The sequence below is a fragment of the Caenorhabditis remanei genome, chromosome IV, assembly GCF_010183535.1.
Source record: "Caenorhabditis remanei strain PX506 chromosome IV, whole genome shotgun sequence".
Lineage (NCBI taxonomy): Eukaryota > Metazoa > Nematoda > Chromadorea > Rhabditida > Rhabditidae > Caenorhabditis > Caenorhabditis remanei.
The window spans coordinates 8,152,058-8,167,863 of NC_071331.1; the positions used below are offsets into that span (position 1 = coordinate 8,152,058).

Consider the following 15,806-nt stretch of genomic DNA (forward strand, 5'->3'; position numbering starts at 1 on the left):
TCATTTCCTGATTTTCTTCCTATGATTTCTTCTCCCTGCCAGTGGTGAGAGGGGAGTGAAATAAGTGACTCCCCCGTGGCAGCAGCGGCCACAGCGTGGGGGAAAGAGAGTGCGAGAGAGAGCGCCCCACCATTGCCGACAGCGAGAGACGCAGACATTTTTCCTCCCCCCGTGAATTTTGGAGTGAAGCTCAGGTGTACTCGCGCCCACCATTGCTCCCTGCACGATAAAGTCGTAGGAAACACATAGTTTCTTTGGAAAATACGTTTATAGAAAAGAAAGACTACTCGTTGGAATGACACAATTTAATTTATACTTTAGGAAGATAACACGTCGATGAATCTCGTTTACTGCACGTTTCCTCTTTGAACAGAGACTTGATATAATCCTTTCCCGTTGCGCAATATGCGACTGAACGACTGTAATGAAGATGAAAGGTAAGAACACGTTTTAATGACTCACTTTGTGGGATTCGGTGTGTTCAGTGAATGGGAAGCGAAGATGGCCTGAAATTTTCATTCCGTCTGCTGTGACAGAGAAGTCGCCAGCCTTGAAATCGTTAGTCCCGACAACCATTCCGTTTTCGATGGATGCTAAAAGACGCTCCAAATCGTTGATAACGGTTTTCAATTCGTGTCCACCGTAAGTTATCTCAAAAGACAGGGAGTGGATGACTCCTTTCGCTCCTTTAATCTTCAATAAGAAGCGTGGCAGCATCCACATCTGAAAAGATTTATTTCATTATTTATAACACAATGGCTATACACTCACAAATGCTTGTTTCACAAGAGGATCCATCATAGTTTTCAATAGGTCCGCGTTCTTCGGAGCTCCAGAGTATTCGACAAAAACTTCAAACTTTTCACACATCCATTTGTATACACTTTTTGTATAAGAGGCTTGGTTTGAATTCTCGCTTTCCATTCGTTCACGCATCGCTGAGCCTTCCTCTCCAATAATCTGAAGTTAAATATAATTAATTGCAAACTCAATCCCTAGAAACAAACAATTCCATTATCGGCAACCATCGTTTTGCTGTAATACACAGTCATTCTTGTCTCGGTGTTTTCAAAAATTTTTTTGAATTCTTGATTCTCGACTATTTTTGAGAAGAAGTCCCTTTGCGGGTTTTTCCAGCAGAGCAGTCGGTTCATAGTTACCCTGAAAATTGATAATATGAATGACAAAAAGCTCGAGATTTGGTAAAGCGAGAAACAAACACATTTCTCGAAGCTTAATAACCAACACTGAGTGTTTCGGTATTTGTAACGTCAAACGGGTAGTTACAAAGAACAAAAATGCGAAAAATGCAAAAGAACTACACGATAATCAAGAAAAAACCACAAATTTCTTTTCGAAACGTTCGAAATTTCGACCTGGAAAGAATTAAAGAAATCCTAAATATAAAATGCATGTGCGCCCCAACGCTCATTCTACAGTAAGAAATTAGTAAATTTAAACAGTTTTTTATCAGTTTAGTTATAATTAATATATTTTACTATACTGTTTATAATAATTGTTTAACATTTTCATTTTTTTTTGCACTTCAAACCAAAAATTAACTTGAAAACATCCGAAAACAAATAATCAGCTGAGAGTTTTTACTAACAACGCGTTTATTCGTGAAAGTAAGCCATTTCTATTGGCCATTAATACTTCTCGATTATTGAAACTGAAAATCTACCGCTTGTTGACAAAAAATTATCGCAATTTAGCTTCACGATTTTTAACAAGAAGAGTGATTGTGAAAATAAGAAGGAAGAAATATCTGGGCGGAAATTTATAAACAAAAATCGACCTATATGAATGTACGGGAATGAATATTAGCACGACACGCTACTTACAACCGCGCTCTACCGAAACCGAAGAAAATTGTATGCAGACTTGAGAGACTCAGAGAAAAAGAGTCAAATCTCAAGGGTATTTCGGTGGAGCGCAGCTGTAAAACCTGTGCTGCGCTATGAACTCTCGTATAGAAATTATGGTGTTAGAAAAGTCTAGGTCCCCTATTCACAGCGTTGTAATCTTTTCACTAACCTCGAGCTTCTCCTCATCAGCAGATTCTGGATTGAAGACAAGTTCATTCTCTCAATCAATTGTCGCTCATCAAGTGCTCCCGGCAGATCCTTCTTGTTTCCGAGCACCAACACTGGAATGGCATCAAGTTGTGGCTTGTCGAGAAGTTGCATCAATTCGTTTCTGGATGCCTCGAGCTTCTCCTCATCAGCAGCATCGACCATGAAGACGATGGCGTTGACACCACGACAATACCGTTCCCACATCGATCGGAAGCGCGGTTGACCTCCGATATCCCAGAGTTTGATTGTCACGTTTCCTTTGGTGATTTTTCTCATATTGAAGCCCACAGTGGGGATCATGTCTTCTGTGAATTGTCCGCTCTGGAATTAATAATTTGTCTAAATTAATTATTTTTCTAATAAACTTACAGCGATAACATTGACGAACGTCGTCTTTCCAGAGTTCTGAAGACCGACAAGTGTCAGCTCCATCTCCTCTTTCCAGAATAGACTGCGGATCCAGTCCAACACTTTGTTCACCATTGCCATCATCTTGAAAATCGATTTGTAATGACGAATCTCGTCCTTATAGAGCTTTTTTGTCAACCGCGGATTGAGAGCAACTGCAAATGAGATTTCAGAACAAAAAATAGAGAAATGGCAGTAAAAACCAGTATTGTACTCACCTGTCTGGTCTTTCCATCCTTGATATCCTTTTGTCTGTTAAGGAACCAGTTTGGAATCTTGTATTGGGATGGGTTTTGCATGATGGTGACAATCTTGTCGAAGTCCTCTTCCGAGAGTTCTCCGGCTCTCTTGTTGACATCAACGTCAGTCTTACGGCAGAAGTCCCCAATAGTGTCTGAGTCCACGGTGAAGGCGAATCTTCTTCATGCGCTCGAAGTCTTCACGGAGCTTGTTGTCAACAGCGGTTGAGAGCAACTGAAAACAAAAATATAAATATTTGATTATTACTCTATAAGATACGAGTGAACTTTCTAACTGAAGGCTAGTCACTAATTGAGAGAGCCGTTCTTCTCGAAATTGAGAAACTTTTTCGATAACAGCAAAGCTCTGGTATTTTACTTACTTGTCCGGTCTTTCCATCCTTGATGTCCTTTTGTCTGTTAAGGAACCAGTTTGGAATCTTGTATTGGGATGGGTTTTGCAAGATGGTGACAATCTTGTCGAAGTCCTCTTCCGAGAGTTCTCCGGCTCTCAATACGTACCCTGTAAGGAAAAGAAAGATTATACATAAAACAGTTCAACGTCTAGAGATAATGAAAAAGAAGATAAAACAGTATACGGAAACTTTTTTCAAATCAGAAAAATTCTGACGTTTCAGTTGTTTTCAAGCATATTTATCACTCAAATTCCTAAAAAAAACAGTGAGTTCTAACAAAAAATTAAACCACAGTAAGCCAATCTAGATGATAAATGAGAGATTCCCCAACAAATCGATGAAAAGTGTTGAAAAAACGGATGAATTCGAGTCGAGGACCGCAAAAAAAGCCGAAATTATTTTTTTCCCACGAAATTCGAATTGTTTTGATGACGTTTCAGCAATTCGCGCGGTCAAAGGGGTCAACTTCTCACGACACTCTCTCAATTTCGCACACTCTCTCGCATTTTCCCACGGCCGGCGCTTCGAGCGCGTGGGAAAATTTTAGGCGGGAGTTTCAAATGGGTGGTCTGAAATTTGAATTTTTCAGCGGTTTTCTTGATTATTGAAACAAAAATCAATGTCAAGTATTATTAATAAAATGGAAATAATATGATTTCATCCACAAATGCGTCTGAAAATGAAACCGAGATCAGAGGACGTTCGAAAATCATGATACCCGAATCGCTCATCATAAAAATTAGCCTTTCAATCGGGGCATGATGAAGAGAAGTCTTTGAAGTCCAAACACGAATAAAAATTTTATTGTCAGGGTAATTCTTATAACTATACATATAAGCAGGGAGAAGTAAGAATAGGGGAAGAGGGTCTTCATAGAAGTAGTTGCGTTACGAAACTGTCCAAAATATTACACAACATGTACATAAAATTTGGGTTTGTGTGGATTGGTAAATGAATTCACAACATTGAAGAGAAGTGTGTTTTGGTATAGATGAAAGGAAAAGCTACCAAAATTCAAAAGGAAACTGGGTGAATGACGAGAAGGTTTAAAATTGACTATTAGTTTCAGAGAATGAATCATTTTTGGAGTGAAAGGGGGGAGGGAGCGATTAGATTATTGTATTGAAATAAATAAATATGGTATTTTATCTACAGAATCAATAAGGGTTGAGTGGGTTTGATTGGGAAGGGGTGGAGGGGAAAAGTTATTTTGATTAGAGAATTGTTTTTGATTGTAGTAGATATTGTTGGATGGTATTGGGCTGTCCAATTTGGAGCGAATTGATTAGCGTTGAGCCTTCGAATGATCAATCAACCACTGCAGTGTGATGTCTGAAAAAACAAAGGAATTTCTAATTAGTTCAATTGAAAAATTACAAAAAAAACCCCAAAAACTCACCAATATTCTCTTTTTCTTTGCAAGAAATCGAGTAGCAGCAGATCTCGCGATTTTGGATTGAAGACAAGTTCATTCTCTCAATCAATTGTCGCTCATCAAGTGCTCCCGGCAGATCCTTCTTGTTTCCGAGCACCAACACTGGAATGGCATCAAGTTGTGGCTTGTCGAGAAGTTGCATCAATTCGTTTCTGGAAGCTTCGAGCTTCTCCTCATCAGCAGCATCGACCATGAAGACGATGGCGTTGACACCACGACAATACCGTTCCCACATCGATCGGAAGCGCGGTTGACCTCCGATATCCCAGAGTTTGATTGTCACGTTTCCTTTGGTGATTTTTCTCATATTGAATCCGACAGTTGGGATCATGTCTTCTGTGAATTGGCCGCTCTGGAATGAATAATTTGTCTAAATTAATCATTTTTCTATTAAGCTTACAGCGATAACATTGACGAAAGTCGTCTTTCCAGAGTTCTGAAGACCGACAAGTGTCAGTTCCATCTCCTCTTTCCAAAATAGACTGCGGATCCAGTCCAACACTTTGTTCACCATTGCCATCATCTTGAAAATCGATTTGTGTTGAGGGGATACCTAGAAATGGCAAATATAGTGAAGGAGCAAAGAGAAACAATTGAGAAAATGTAGAAAGCGGATAAAAAACGGAGCGAAGATTGGCAAACGAGAGATGGAGGATTGCGAGAGAGATGAGGGAGAGGAAGAGAGTGTGAGAAAGAGGTTTAACGGAAAACCGCTATTAATTTTGGAGCAAGACCTTTTTCCTACTGAAAATCGATTTCCTTCAAGAATATTCTGAAAGGAAAATATGTTTTTTTTTCAGGAAACCATCCTGTTATCAGTTGACAAACAAGAACATTGTTGTCTGTTTTATAAGAATTTCAAATGAGAAAAAGTGAGAGAAAAGGAACAAAATAGCACGTGATTCTGCGAAATTCAGGTGAGGGAAGTGAGAGGAAAAGTGCAACTACTAAATTCGATTGAAAAATTCAAACGTTTTTGAGAAAAAAAGATTATTAGCGGATTTTTAAGAGAAAACAACGAAAAACTGCTGCTTGTAGTACTTGAACTGAGGAAGCACGTGAATGTGAATTGTAGGGAACGAGGAGAGATCTCGAGAGAGAAAAAATGAAGAAGAAGTCAAAATTGCGAGAAAAACAAAAATTTAAATCAACTTTTAAGAAGTTTTCACTGAAAAATCGATGAAAGCAGGGTAATTTTTAAGAAAAAACAAGGAAATGTCAGTTTTGATACTGATTTTCAAAAGATTTCTGGCTGTCAAACTTGTCAATGATTTTCGGCGTTTTTGAAGGTAAAATCCATCAGTTTGGAGTGATTTAACAAGTGATTACGATAAATGAACCAATTTTTATTAAAAATCAATACAAAAAACCAAGAAAATCAATCAAAAATCGCGAAATTCGGTAGTCCAATGAGTCAGCGAGAGTGACAAGGAGCCAATCGACTGACCGCTGACTTTAAAGGCGCACACTATTTCTGCGTTGGGTCTCGCCACGATCTTGTGTCGATTTACGGGGGAGAGACCACAGCCGTCTCTTTCCACGCCCTTTTTTTCAGTTTTCAGCGTTGAATGAACGCTTCAGAAGCCGTTCAACGACAACTCAAAGACGACTGGGATAATCGCGAGTTTGAGCAGGTTAGGAATACAAGAAATTGGTGAAAAATTGAGTGAAAATTGATTGAGAACCATAAAATTCGACGAGAAAATCTGTTTTGTGTGAAATCCTCAAAAATGTTGGTTTCCGAAGCTGGAAAAGCTAAAAATCCACATAATAAATGCGCGTCACTCCCACTTAACACGTACTAAACATACTAACTTTCAGATCATTGCCGATAACATCAAAAGCATCGCTAACTTCTTATCCAGCTTCGGTTAGTCTTTTTTCGTTCGTTTTGACTAAAAATTCCACTTTTCACCTCAATTTCTGAGAAATAATTTTCCATTATCTTCCAGAACTCTCGTGCAAAAGCAAACTAGCCACACTCAGCGACAAAATCAACCTTTTGGAACGAAAGGTTGAATTTCTGGAAGCGCGAGTCACGAAAGGAGACACTCTTTCTTAATCATGTCCTCAACTGCTGGTCGAGTCGTCCGTGCCGGACAATCCGCTGTTCGCACCGTCGCTCCAGTCAAATCCAACAATTCTGCCGAGGCGCGCATGTCGGTTCTTCAGGCCTACAAGGAATTGTGAGTGTAGAGATTAGAGATCCTTTCAGTTCCTCTTTTAGAAAAGTTAATTTTTTAAAATCCTTCTAAGAGCGGGTTCTCCTTTATATCATACGCGTAACTCGCGTCAAACTCAATATTATGAGCTGAAAAATATACCAAAATGTAGATCTCGATGAGCCCTATGTCTTCGATATAATACGAGCCGGATGGCTGTTCGTTAATGTGCCTCGGGCCGGGCTAGAAAGGCTTTTTTGGCACTTTCCCGGCTCGCGGCATATTAACAAATAGACATCCGACCCTTATTATATCAAAGACATCGAACTCATCGGGATCTACATTTTGGTATATTTTTCAGCTCATAATATTGAGTTTGACGCGAGTTACGCGCCGGCCCGGTTTGCAAATATGCTTTATATCAGTCTCATCCCATCATAATTTTTACCGAAATCTGCAATTTCATGTCCGAAAATTTCCATGAAACGCCATGTCCGCAAACACCGCGTATCACTGTTTTTTATCTCGTCAATAACCATGACTCATCGAAAATCGATTTGATAATCGATATGCCAACATCATACCGTCGAAATTCTTCATTATTCAATTCAATTTCAGCCAACGCTTGACACCAAAGTTCTGGTGGGACTTCGGACTTCATGATATGCCACTCGGTGTGTTCCGTGCTGTTATCAAGAAACAGTTCACCAAGAATGGACATCTCACCGATGTTCGTGTTGTTGACAGACTTGTTGGAGAGACTAATATGGTAAGAATGAGCGCCAGATCCACCGCAAACAAGTGAAAATATCGTTTTATTTCCAGAAAATCAAAGTTTTATTGATATTTTTCTCGTTGTTTACCAAAAACGATGGTTTATTACCAGAAAAAGTTTTTATCGCTCTCGAAAACCTCATTTTTCATGTTTTTATCGAAAATTTCAGCACATGGAGTCAATCCGCATGGCATACTACAATCCAGACCACGTTCGCAATTACCTCTTCGCCGAGAATGTCGAAGCGAAGCCAAAGGACTTCCTCTCCAAATTCCTCAACGGAAAGGAATAATTTTGTCTCATCGATACCCCTTTTTATTCTTTTACAGCCTTTATTGTGTAATTGTAAAGTCATTCGAATCGTTCGTGTGTTTCTAGATGGTATAAAAGTGAATATTTCAGGAATTTCTTTGTGGCATTTGCGTTTTCACTGGTTGTTGTTCACCGCAATTATCTCATTTCTTTTGTTTTTTTTTCTGTAATATTTTACTCTAAATTTCTCTATTTCTCAGACTGTTGCCAAATGTTGCCAGCTAGAAGTGCCTCCCGATTCGTCCAGAATCTCTATCGATTCCACTCGACGTCCACCGCGTCTTCGGTTTCTATCGATGCGAAAGAAGTCGAAAAATTCGGAAAGATGTCCGCTGAATGGGCTGATCCGACCGGGCCTTTCAGTGCTCTTCACTCTCTTAATAGAGTTCGTGTACCATGGATTGTGGATAATGTTGGAAAAGGACAGGGCTCCGGTCCAGCTCGCGTAGTCGACGTTGGAAGCGGCGGGGGTCTTCTGTCTGTTCCGTTGGCTAGAAGTGGATTCGATGTGACTGGAATTGATGCGACGAAGGAAGCGGTAAGGAAGAGGAATCTTTAAGAATTTCAGGGAAAATACATTGGAAAAATGTTCAGATCGCAACTTTTCATTGAAAAATGCTGAACAATACTAAATTCTTGCCAAAAATTGAACGTTTCACTGAAAAACAATGATAACTTTATCGAACCTTCATGAGAAATCCATGTAAAATCCAAACTTGCAAACCGAGCCGGAGCGTAAAACTCGCTTCAAACTAAATATCATGAACTGATAAATATACCAAAATGTAGATCTCGACGAGTTTTATATTCGTGACATACTACGGATTGGATGTCTATTCGTTAATATGCCGTGGGCCGAGCTAAAATGATTTTTTTGGCAATTTTTGCGTTTTTTGACATTTCATCCCGGTCCGCCGAGAATATAGAACTTTAAACAAGAATATAGAACTTTTCGAGATCTACATTTTGGTATATTTATCAGCTCATAATATCGAGTTTGAAGCGAGTTCTACGCTAGGTTTGCAAGTATGGAAAATTCTGAAGATTATCGGATTTTCAGAAACAAATTACGGGAAATAAATCTATTTCTCGAAAAAAGAGAAAATCGAAACTACCGTAACTACCGTAACCCTGTGCATTTCCAGGTCGAAGCCGCCCGTCTCTCCCTCAAGGTGAAGGCCCTCGAACGTGCCGGAATCGCTGATCGTCTTCGTTTCGAGCATACAAGTGTCGAGGCGTTCTGTCAGAAGCCAGAAAATAAAGCTGGTAAGGAATTCACATCGAGTGATTCGATAATATAGAATCGATATCCGCTTGTCACTATAGATTTGTCAAGGAAGAACAGGAGACATCGCGGTGATTAATCGGAAAGATATCTGGGGAATTAGCAAATGAAAATTGCCCTTTTCAGCCTTTCAATCCCAACTTTCAGCTCACCGATCATCTAATTCTACCTCCATGTTTCACAATATTTGTTCATTGTTTCTCTCCTCTCTTCCCTTCGTATTTTGACAGCTGCCCTCGTCGTTTTTCCATTTTTCCAATTTCTCCCCCCAATTCTGCTCATTGGCAAAGCTGCTTAATTTTGCAACTCGTCGTGCCGATCTCCATTCTTTTATTTTCCAGTCTTCTTGTTGACGTCTTCTGCTCCGTCTGCCTCCTGCTCCAGCTTACCACGAGAGACTAGTGGCTCATAGAGCTCCGTGAGCGCCAAACTATCGATTTAGGACTGGGCTCCCTCTCGGCGGCAACAACAACACAATGTCTATGTGTGTGTGTGCTCAGCCCTTTTTCGGAGAAGAGACACAAAACTTTTTTTTCGTTTGCTGTGGTTTTTTGTACTTACGAGTCTCGAAGAGCTGAAATCTGTCATCTGGAATCCCTCCTTTACCCCATCAAACACTTGGTTTTCAAGCCGGTTTCCATAGTCTGTGTGGTAATCGGTTTGAAGGATTACTACCTCATTGCATTGAAGAGGAGTAAGAGAACAATTGTTTGTAATGGAATTGGGTATTGTTCGTCGGGTTGTGTAAACCTAGTAAAAGGTCTCCTCATTGTAGGAAGAGAATGCATAAAAGTGGAGACTTTTGTACTTTTTCGGACGATAAGTTGGAAGGCTTCTGGAAACCTCAGTTTCAGCTGAAACTTTCAGCCTGAAAGTCTCTAGATGATTGTTAAGCCTAAAGAGTTCCGAGTCTCTGAAGTACGGTTTACTGTAAGCTTCTGAACTTTTAAGCTTATCTGAAAAACCTGCTTCAGAATCTCAGAATGTTTCAGAATATGTATTCCATGATTCTAGATTCCTCCAAACTCAGAATCCATAGAATTCAGGAACAAAGTTCTTCTCTTCCGCCTTTTCCTTTCGTTCAACATCTCAATTAATCTTCATCTCACTTCGTTTTTCACCACATCGTTTTCACTTCCCTCCTCCTCGTCTCATTCTCTTTTTATCGTCGTGTTCGATACATTTCGACACACTTCTCTTTTTCAATGTTCTCATTTTCCGAATTAGAAGGAGATGAGACTTCGTTTGGAACGGTCTGAAGCATGACTGGCTATCAGGATTCTGAGAGCTGTAGCTTCTTATTCTGAAACTTTTGAAAACGAATCTTTTCTTTCCACTTGTCTTGAATCCCTTTTCAGACTTTCAGAATTCTGAAACTGTGATTTCTTCTCTATATATCCGATGAGAGCTCTGAACACTATGACGTCACTCTTTAGCTCCAAGTCTGATTCTGAATTTGAATTCACTCTTTCCCATTTTCGGTGCTTCTCCTCTCCCCCTTTTCCATATCGATTCCTCTCCGTCTCTCCCTATGCGTCTCTAACCGTTCGCTCCACTGCGTCTCTCTCTCTCTCTGGATGTCCCCATATTCTCTCGTAAACATTCAGTCCATTTCGGACGCGCTCATTTCGGAGACCGCAGTCCCCTTTTCTTTCGCTTTCTCTCGCCCCAAAAGAAGAGAGAAAGCGGAGAGAGACAGAGAGAACCGACGCTCAAAATTCACTCACTCACACACACATTGACACTCACACGGGGCCGCATCTAGCTGTCTGATGACAAACATGTCCCCTCTCTTCCCATCCTCGTCGCCATGTCTCTGCCCCCATGGTTGGAAAGGAGACGGTGTTTGCCACGTGTCATGGTCGGTGGGAATCTACGTGGCTATGGTAGAGGAGGCCTAGTTTTCCCCCAAATGCCTTGAGAGAAAGCTAGGCCACCAGCCACCACTGGTCAGGAGGTTGTTTACCACAACCACGAGAACGTTGTCTTTATTTTTCCACGTCATTCTAACACCCTCTAAATATAGATAGTTTAGGTCTAGAATTGATTTTTGTTTTGTTTCGATCTTGAACTGTTTTCGAAATTTCAAAATTCGCAGCTCCCACTATATTCCAACTTCTTCTTGTTCTTCCAGCATTCGATGGAGTCATCGCATCGGAAATCGTCGAACACGTCGCCGACTTGCCGAGTTTCATCAACTCTGTCGGAGCGTTGGCACGTCCCGGCGCACCAGTCTTCATCACCACGATGAACCGCACATTCTTGAGCAAAGTCGCCGCGATTTGGTTGGCTGAGGTTGGTTTTGAAAGAATTTCAGCAAAAAAAAACTGAGATTTTAATCATTTTTTTGACGAATTTTAGGGAAATCTATGACTTCGGTGGAAATTGAGATGGTATGTGTTCGGTTGAGATTGAGATTCTAGCTAACATAGGAATACTGTAACTGATGGCCGAGGAAATAGTTAGGCCAGCAATTGACTCGTTTTTTTGAAAAGTTAAAGTTTTCTATTCATATTTAGATCCACAAGTCATAAAATACAAAATTTTGCCTGTTTTTTCTCTGATTTTTACCTCAAAATGACATGTGAATTCCGAGAAGTTGTATAGGCTAGTAGTGCTCGAGAAATTGCGATTTCAACTGTAAGAAACATCTAAATCATACAGAAAGCAAGCCAAAACTATTCTCACTCCTATCATTTCCAGGACATCCTCAGAATCGTTCCACCAGGAGTCCACGACTGGGAGAAGTTCATCACCCCGGCGGAGATGACCTCGTATCTCGAAAACGCGGGATGCCGTGTTCAATCGATTCAGGGTTTGAAGTTCAACCCGATCGTCAACAAATGGTCGTGGATGGAATCGACCCAAGTCAACTATGGAATTCTTGCCGTGAAGAAGTAAAAGACGCCACGGATTCTAATTCTGTAAAACAGATTTGCATGCATAACTTGATATATATTCGATTGGGGTCATCTATAAGATGTGATATTTCACTGGTGATATTATTATGTACTTTGTTCCGGTTTGACAAAAAAATATAATTTTTACTCGCAATTTTTGATTTTGATCTATATGTTTTGTGAACTATCGGGTTTTGATCTACCCCCTCAGTACTTTCTTGTCTTCCTCTGTTCTTTTTGTGAATTTCTTTTCAGATTTTTTCGTCACTCTTTTCTCATTTTTCGTCAAATTTTTCGCTAATCTTTTCCGCTCACTTTTCAGTTTCAATTTTTCAGGTCGTGAGCCCCGAAATCCCCCCCGAAAAGTCGTCGAAAATGGATGAGGAATACGATGCCATCGTTCTCGGAACCGGGCTCAAGGAGTGCATCATCTCCGGAATGCTTTCCGTCTCCGGCAAGAAGGTTCTCCACATCGACCGAAACAACTATTACGGAGGAGAGTCCGCTTCACTCACTCCACTTGAGCAACTCTACGAGAAATTCCACGGAGCTCAAGCGAAGCCACAACCGGAGATGGGTCGTGGACGTGACTGGAACGTCGACTTGATCCCAAAATTCTTGATGGCCAACGGACCGCTCGTCAAGCTTCTCATCCATACCGGTGTCACTCGTTACTTGGAATTCAAGTCGATCGAGGCGTCGTTCGTCGTGAAAGGCGGAAAGATCTACAAGGTGCCAGCCGATGAGATGGAGGCTCTTGCCACTTCCCTCATGGGAATGTTCGAGAAGCGTCGCTTCAAGAAGTTCCTCGTCTGGGTTCAACAATTCGATGAGAACAAGCCGGAGACGTGGCAAGGATTGGATCCACACAACCAGACGATGCAACAAGTCTACGAGAAGTTCGGACTTGATGAGAACACCGCCGACTTCACCGGACACGCGCTTGCTCTCTACCGTGACGATGAGCACAAGAATCAGCCATTCGCACCGGCTGTCGAGAAGATTCGTTTGTACTCGGACTCGTTGGCTCGTTACGGAAAGTCGCCATACTTGTATCCACTCTACGGATTGGGAGAACTTCCACAAGGATTCGCTCGTCTCTCCGCAATCTACGGAGGAACTTATATGCTTGACAAGCCAGTCGACGAGATTGTCATTGAGAATGGAAAGGCGATTGGAGTGAAGTGTGGAGATGAGATTGTTCGTGGAAAGCAGATCTATTGTGATCCATCGTACGCCAAGGATCGTGTCAAGAAGACCGGACAAGTCGTTCGTGCCATCTGCTTGTTGAATCACCCGATTCCAAACACCAACGATGCTCAGTCTTGTCAGATTATCATCCCACAAAAGCAAGTCGGACGTCACTACGGTAAGAAGGATTCAGAGTCTGTAAATCTACACGAAAAACGGCTCTTGCCTCCGTAAATCGACAATGCAAACGGCTCCTGTTTCTGCTGTTTTTTCCGCTGTTAAGACCGATTTTATTTCAGTTTTATAACAAATTTAGTGAATTGTCATGCAAAAATCAGTTAAAATGAGCTAAAATTCTAGTTTTCAGTGGGAAAAACCTAATTTTGAGCATTTTTCGTGAGGAAATCTAGGAAAAATAAGTATAAATAGCTGAAACTTGGCTAAAACGTCAACTAACTGTTTCAAATTTGCAGACATCTACATCTCATGCTGCTCGAACACCAACATGGTCACCCCGAAGGGATGGTACTTGGCAATGGTGTCGACCACCGTCGAGACGGCCAACCCAGAGGCTGAGGTCCTTCCAGGACTCCAACTTCTCGGTCAAATCGCCGAGAAATTCATCCAAATTTCGGATGTCTACGAGCCAAGCGACTTGGGATCCGAGTCTCAAATCTTCATCTCTCAATCCTACGATGCCACCACTCACTTCGAGACAACTTGCAAGGTAAGGAGTGTCTGGAAATGACTCTGAAATTCTAAATTCGGATTTTGCAGGATGTGTTGAACCTCTTCGAGCGAGGCACCACCAAGGAATTCGACTTCACCAACATCACCCATCTGTCGTTGAACGATCAGGAATAGATGGATTCTTCCTCTTCGATATGCTTCTGATGCTGCTTTTTTCGCTCTTTTCTCTCTCTCCTTTTGATTCTAATTTATTGTATTTTCATTCATTTGTTCTTCCTTCCACTCTCTCTCTCTCTTTTCCAGTCTCTATCCTCATGTGATACCCGAGAACTTTTTGCACCCCCCAACTTTTCTTCCCAACACACTGAAATTTCCAGTTTCCTTTGTAATTTAAATCCCACCACCCCCAAAAAAGAAATTCAAGTCTTCCCAAAACATTCGCTTCGTATCTATAAATTACTTTTATCCTTTTTCTCTTGGTTTGGCCAAATCACAGAAAAGGTTGATTACTGCAGATAGGGGAGAGATCATCGAGATTAAATATTGGGAGAGATTATTAATTAAATGATTCGATGATGGAAAATATTGGGATTGATAAAAACACAAAACGGTCGAAGGAGAGATGAAATAGCCATTTGATGGATGTACAGTAAAAAATAAATCACATTGGGGTCAGGATCACCATGAAATAATTAAAATGGGATAAATTAAGCAGCAAGGAGAGCGTCGAGTTGGTCATCGACACGCTTCATCATCTTCTTGTACAGATCCTCCATGTTCTCGAGAAGTGACATTTTCAGTCCGAATTGGAGAGTCTCGTCTTTGGAGAGAAGAGCACGAGTGACAACTGCATACGTCTCACAGTCGTTGCGGAACGCCTGAAAATGACAAATTGAGAGATTCTGAAAAAACAAATATCTTCTGGTTAATTACCGTCTCGAACTGCTTCTTTTTGATATGGAATCGCATCATCTGCTCATCATTCAATTTCGACAGTTTTTGCTCTCTTTCCAGCGCCTTGATCTCCTCGGAGTCATCGTCATTGATCATTGTGGAGAGGCGGAGACTTGTAAGATCATCTGGAATTTCTTATAGTTTTAATATTCTACTTCTATAAGCACGGGACGCTTGTTACAACTGCGCTCTACCGAAACACAAGAAAATCTTTTGTTCGAAATTGAGAGACTCAGAGAAAAAGAGACATCTTTCAAGAGCATTTCGGTAGAGCGCAGTTGTATGAACTAGGGGCGAGCTAATATGTATATGTTACCTCCATCACTCTCCTTCTTGACAGGCGGCTCGAAGCGAACAGTTGAGAGAAGAGCCGATTGGAAGGCTTTGAGATGTCCGAACATTCTGGAAATGGGATGATGAGGTTTTAGCTGGAATTGAAAGGAGAACTACTAAAGACACCACACTATATATCTATGTATCTCACTTATTTGTAGCGGGAAACTGAGCAGAAGAGGAAGAACTGTTTGTTTCAATCATATCTGAGAAGCAACTGATGCCAGACGTAGACCCATTGGCCGTAATGACTGCAGCAGTCGAGACTGACGGAGCAGCAGCAGCAGCAGCAACAGAAGGAGGCGGAGGAGGTGGTTGTGGAGCCGCGACGGGCGTAACCGGGGCAACCACCTCGACGACTGCTGGTGCCGGCAGCGAGGCCGGCATCAATATCTCAATTTTGCCAACCTGACGAGGCACAAAAGCCGGCAAACCAGTGCTTGGAGCAAAAGATGGAAGAGGAAGAGGAGGTGGAGGAGGAGGCAATGGTTGTGGACTAAAAATTTGGATTCAAGATTCAAAAATGACAAATAGAAAATAAAAAATCGAGTAGATAATTATTAATAGAAGTAGAGGAGAAGACCGATCTTCTTAACTTACGCTGAATTCTGCGAATAATCCGGTTTTT

The 15,806-nt window shown here is 41.2% G+C and overlaps 8 protein-coding genes across 8 annotated transcripts; 4 read left to right on the top strand and 4 right to left on the bottom strand.

Moving 5' to 3' along the window:
• Nucleotides 1–347: 347 nt before the first annotated feature.
• Nucleotides 348–2,785, bottom strand: GCK72_012865 (uncharacterized protein; the record flags this gene model as incomplete). Its single annotated transcript, XM_053729459.1, has 7 exons — nucleotides 348–419; nucleotides 463–723; nucleotides 772–960; nucleotides 1,008–1,161; nucleotides 2,038–2,399; nucleotides 2,448–2,570; nucleotides 2,705–2,785. 7 exons carry the CDS (start codon nucleotides 2,783–2,785, stop codon nucleotides 348–350), a joined length of 1,242 nt encoding a protein of 413 aa, XP_053584231.1.
• Nucleotides 2,786–2,855: 70 nt separating this feature from the next.
• GCK72_012866 (uncharacterized protein) lies at nucleotides 2,856–3,875 on the bottom strand (the record flags this gene model as incomplete). The annotated part of the gene is made up of 3 exons (XM_053729460.1): nucleotides 2,856–2,960; nucleotides 3,109–3,248; nucleotides 3,860–3,875. The coding sequence occupies 3 exons, from the start codon at nucleotides 3,873–3,875 to the stop codon at nucleotides 2,856–2,858; spliced, it is 261 nt and encodes an 86-aa protein (XP_053584232.1).
• Nucleotides 3,876–4,426: 551 nt separating this feature from the next.
• GCK72_012867 (uncharacterized protein) lies at nucleotides 4,427–5,099 on the bottom strand (the record flags this gene model as incomplete). The annotated part of the gene is made up of 3 exons (XM_003093989.2): nucleotides 4,427–4,473; nucleotides 4,541–4,928; nucleotides 4,977–5,099. 3 exons carry the CDS (start codon nucleotides 5,097–5,099, stop codon nucleotides 4,427–4,429), a joined length of 558 nt encoding a protein of 185 aa, XP_003094037.2.
• A 1,045-nt stretch (nucleotides 5,100–6,144) lies between these two features.
• GCK72_012868 (uncharacterized protein) lies at nucleotides 6,145–6,638 on the top strand (the record flags this gene model as incomplete). The annotated part of the gene is made up of 3 exons (XM_053729461.1): nucleotides 6,145–6,210; nucleotides 6,398–6,446; nucleotides 6,529–6,638. 3 exons carry the CDS (start codon nucleotides 6,145–6,147, stop codon nucleotides 6,636–6,638), a joined length of 225 nt encoding a protein of 74 aa, XP_053584233.1.
• Nucleotides 6,639–6,640: 2 nt separating this feature from the next.
• Nucleotides 6,641–7,805, top strand: GCK72_012869 (uncharacterized protein; the record flags this gene model as incomplete). Its single annotated transcript, XM_003093953.2, has 3 exons — nucleotides 6,641–6,762; nucleotides 7,357–7,507; nucleotides 7,683–7,805. The coding sequence occupies 3 exons, from the start codon at nucleotides 6,641–6,643 to the stop codon at nucleotides 7,803–7,805; spliced, it is 396 nt and encodes a 131-aa protein (XP_003094001.1).
• A 216-nt stretch (nucleotides 7,806–8,021) lies between these two features.
• GCK72_012870 (uncharacterized protein) lies at nucleotides 8,022–14,041 on the bottom strand (the record flags this gene model as incomplete). Its single annotated transcript, XM_053729462.1, has 6 exons — nucleotides 8,022–8,378; nucleotides 11,216–11,437; nucleotides 11,799–11,983; nucleotides 12,526–13,374; nucleotides 13,715–13,951; nucleotides 14,008–14,041. The coding sequence occupies 6 exons, from the start codon at nucleotides 14,039–14,041 to the stop codon at nucleotides 8,022–8,024; spliced, it is 1,884 nt and encodes a 627-aa protein (XP_053584234.1).
• On the top strand, nucleotides 8,037–12,011 carry GCK72_012871 (uncharacterized protein; the record flags this gene model as incomplete). The annotated part of the gene is made up of 4 exons (XM_003093974.2): nucleotides 8,037–8,363; nucleotides 8,971–9,091; nucleotides 11,245–11,405; nucleotides 11,814–12,011. 4 exons carry the CDS (start codon nucleotides 8,037–8,039, stop codon nucleotides 12,009–12,011), a joined length of 807 nt encoding a protein of 268 aa, XP_003094022.2.
• GCK72_012872 (uncharacterized protein) lies at nucleotides 12,386–14,065 on the top strand (the record flags this gene model as incomplete). The annotated part of the gene is made up of 3 exons (XM_003090018.2): nucleotides 12,386–13,379; nucleotides 13,675–13,928; nucleotides 13,979–14,065. The coding sequence occupies 3 exons, from the start codon at nucleotides 12,386–12,388 to the stop codon at nucleotides 14,063–14,065; spliced, it is 1,335 nt and encodes a 444-aa protein (XP_003090066.1).
• Between the last annotated feature and the right edge of the window lie 1,741 nt (nucleotides 14,066–15,806).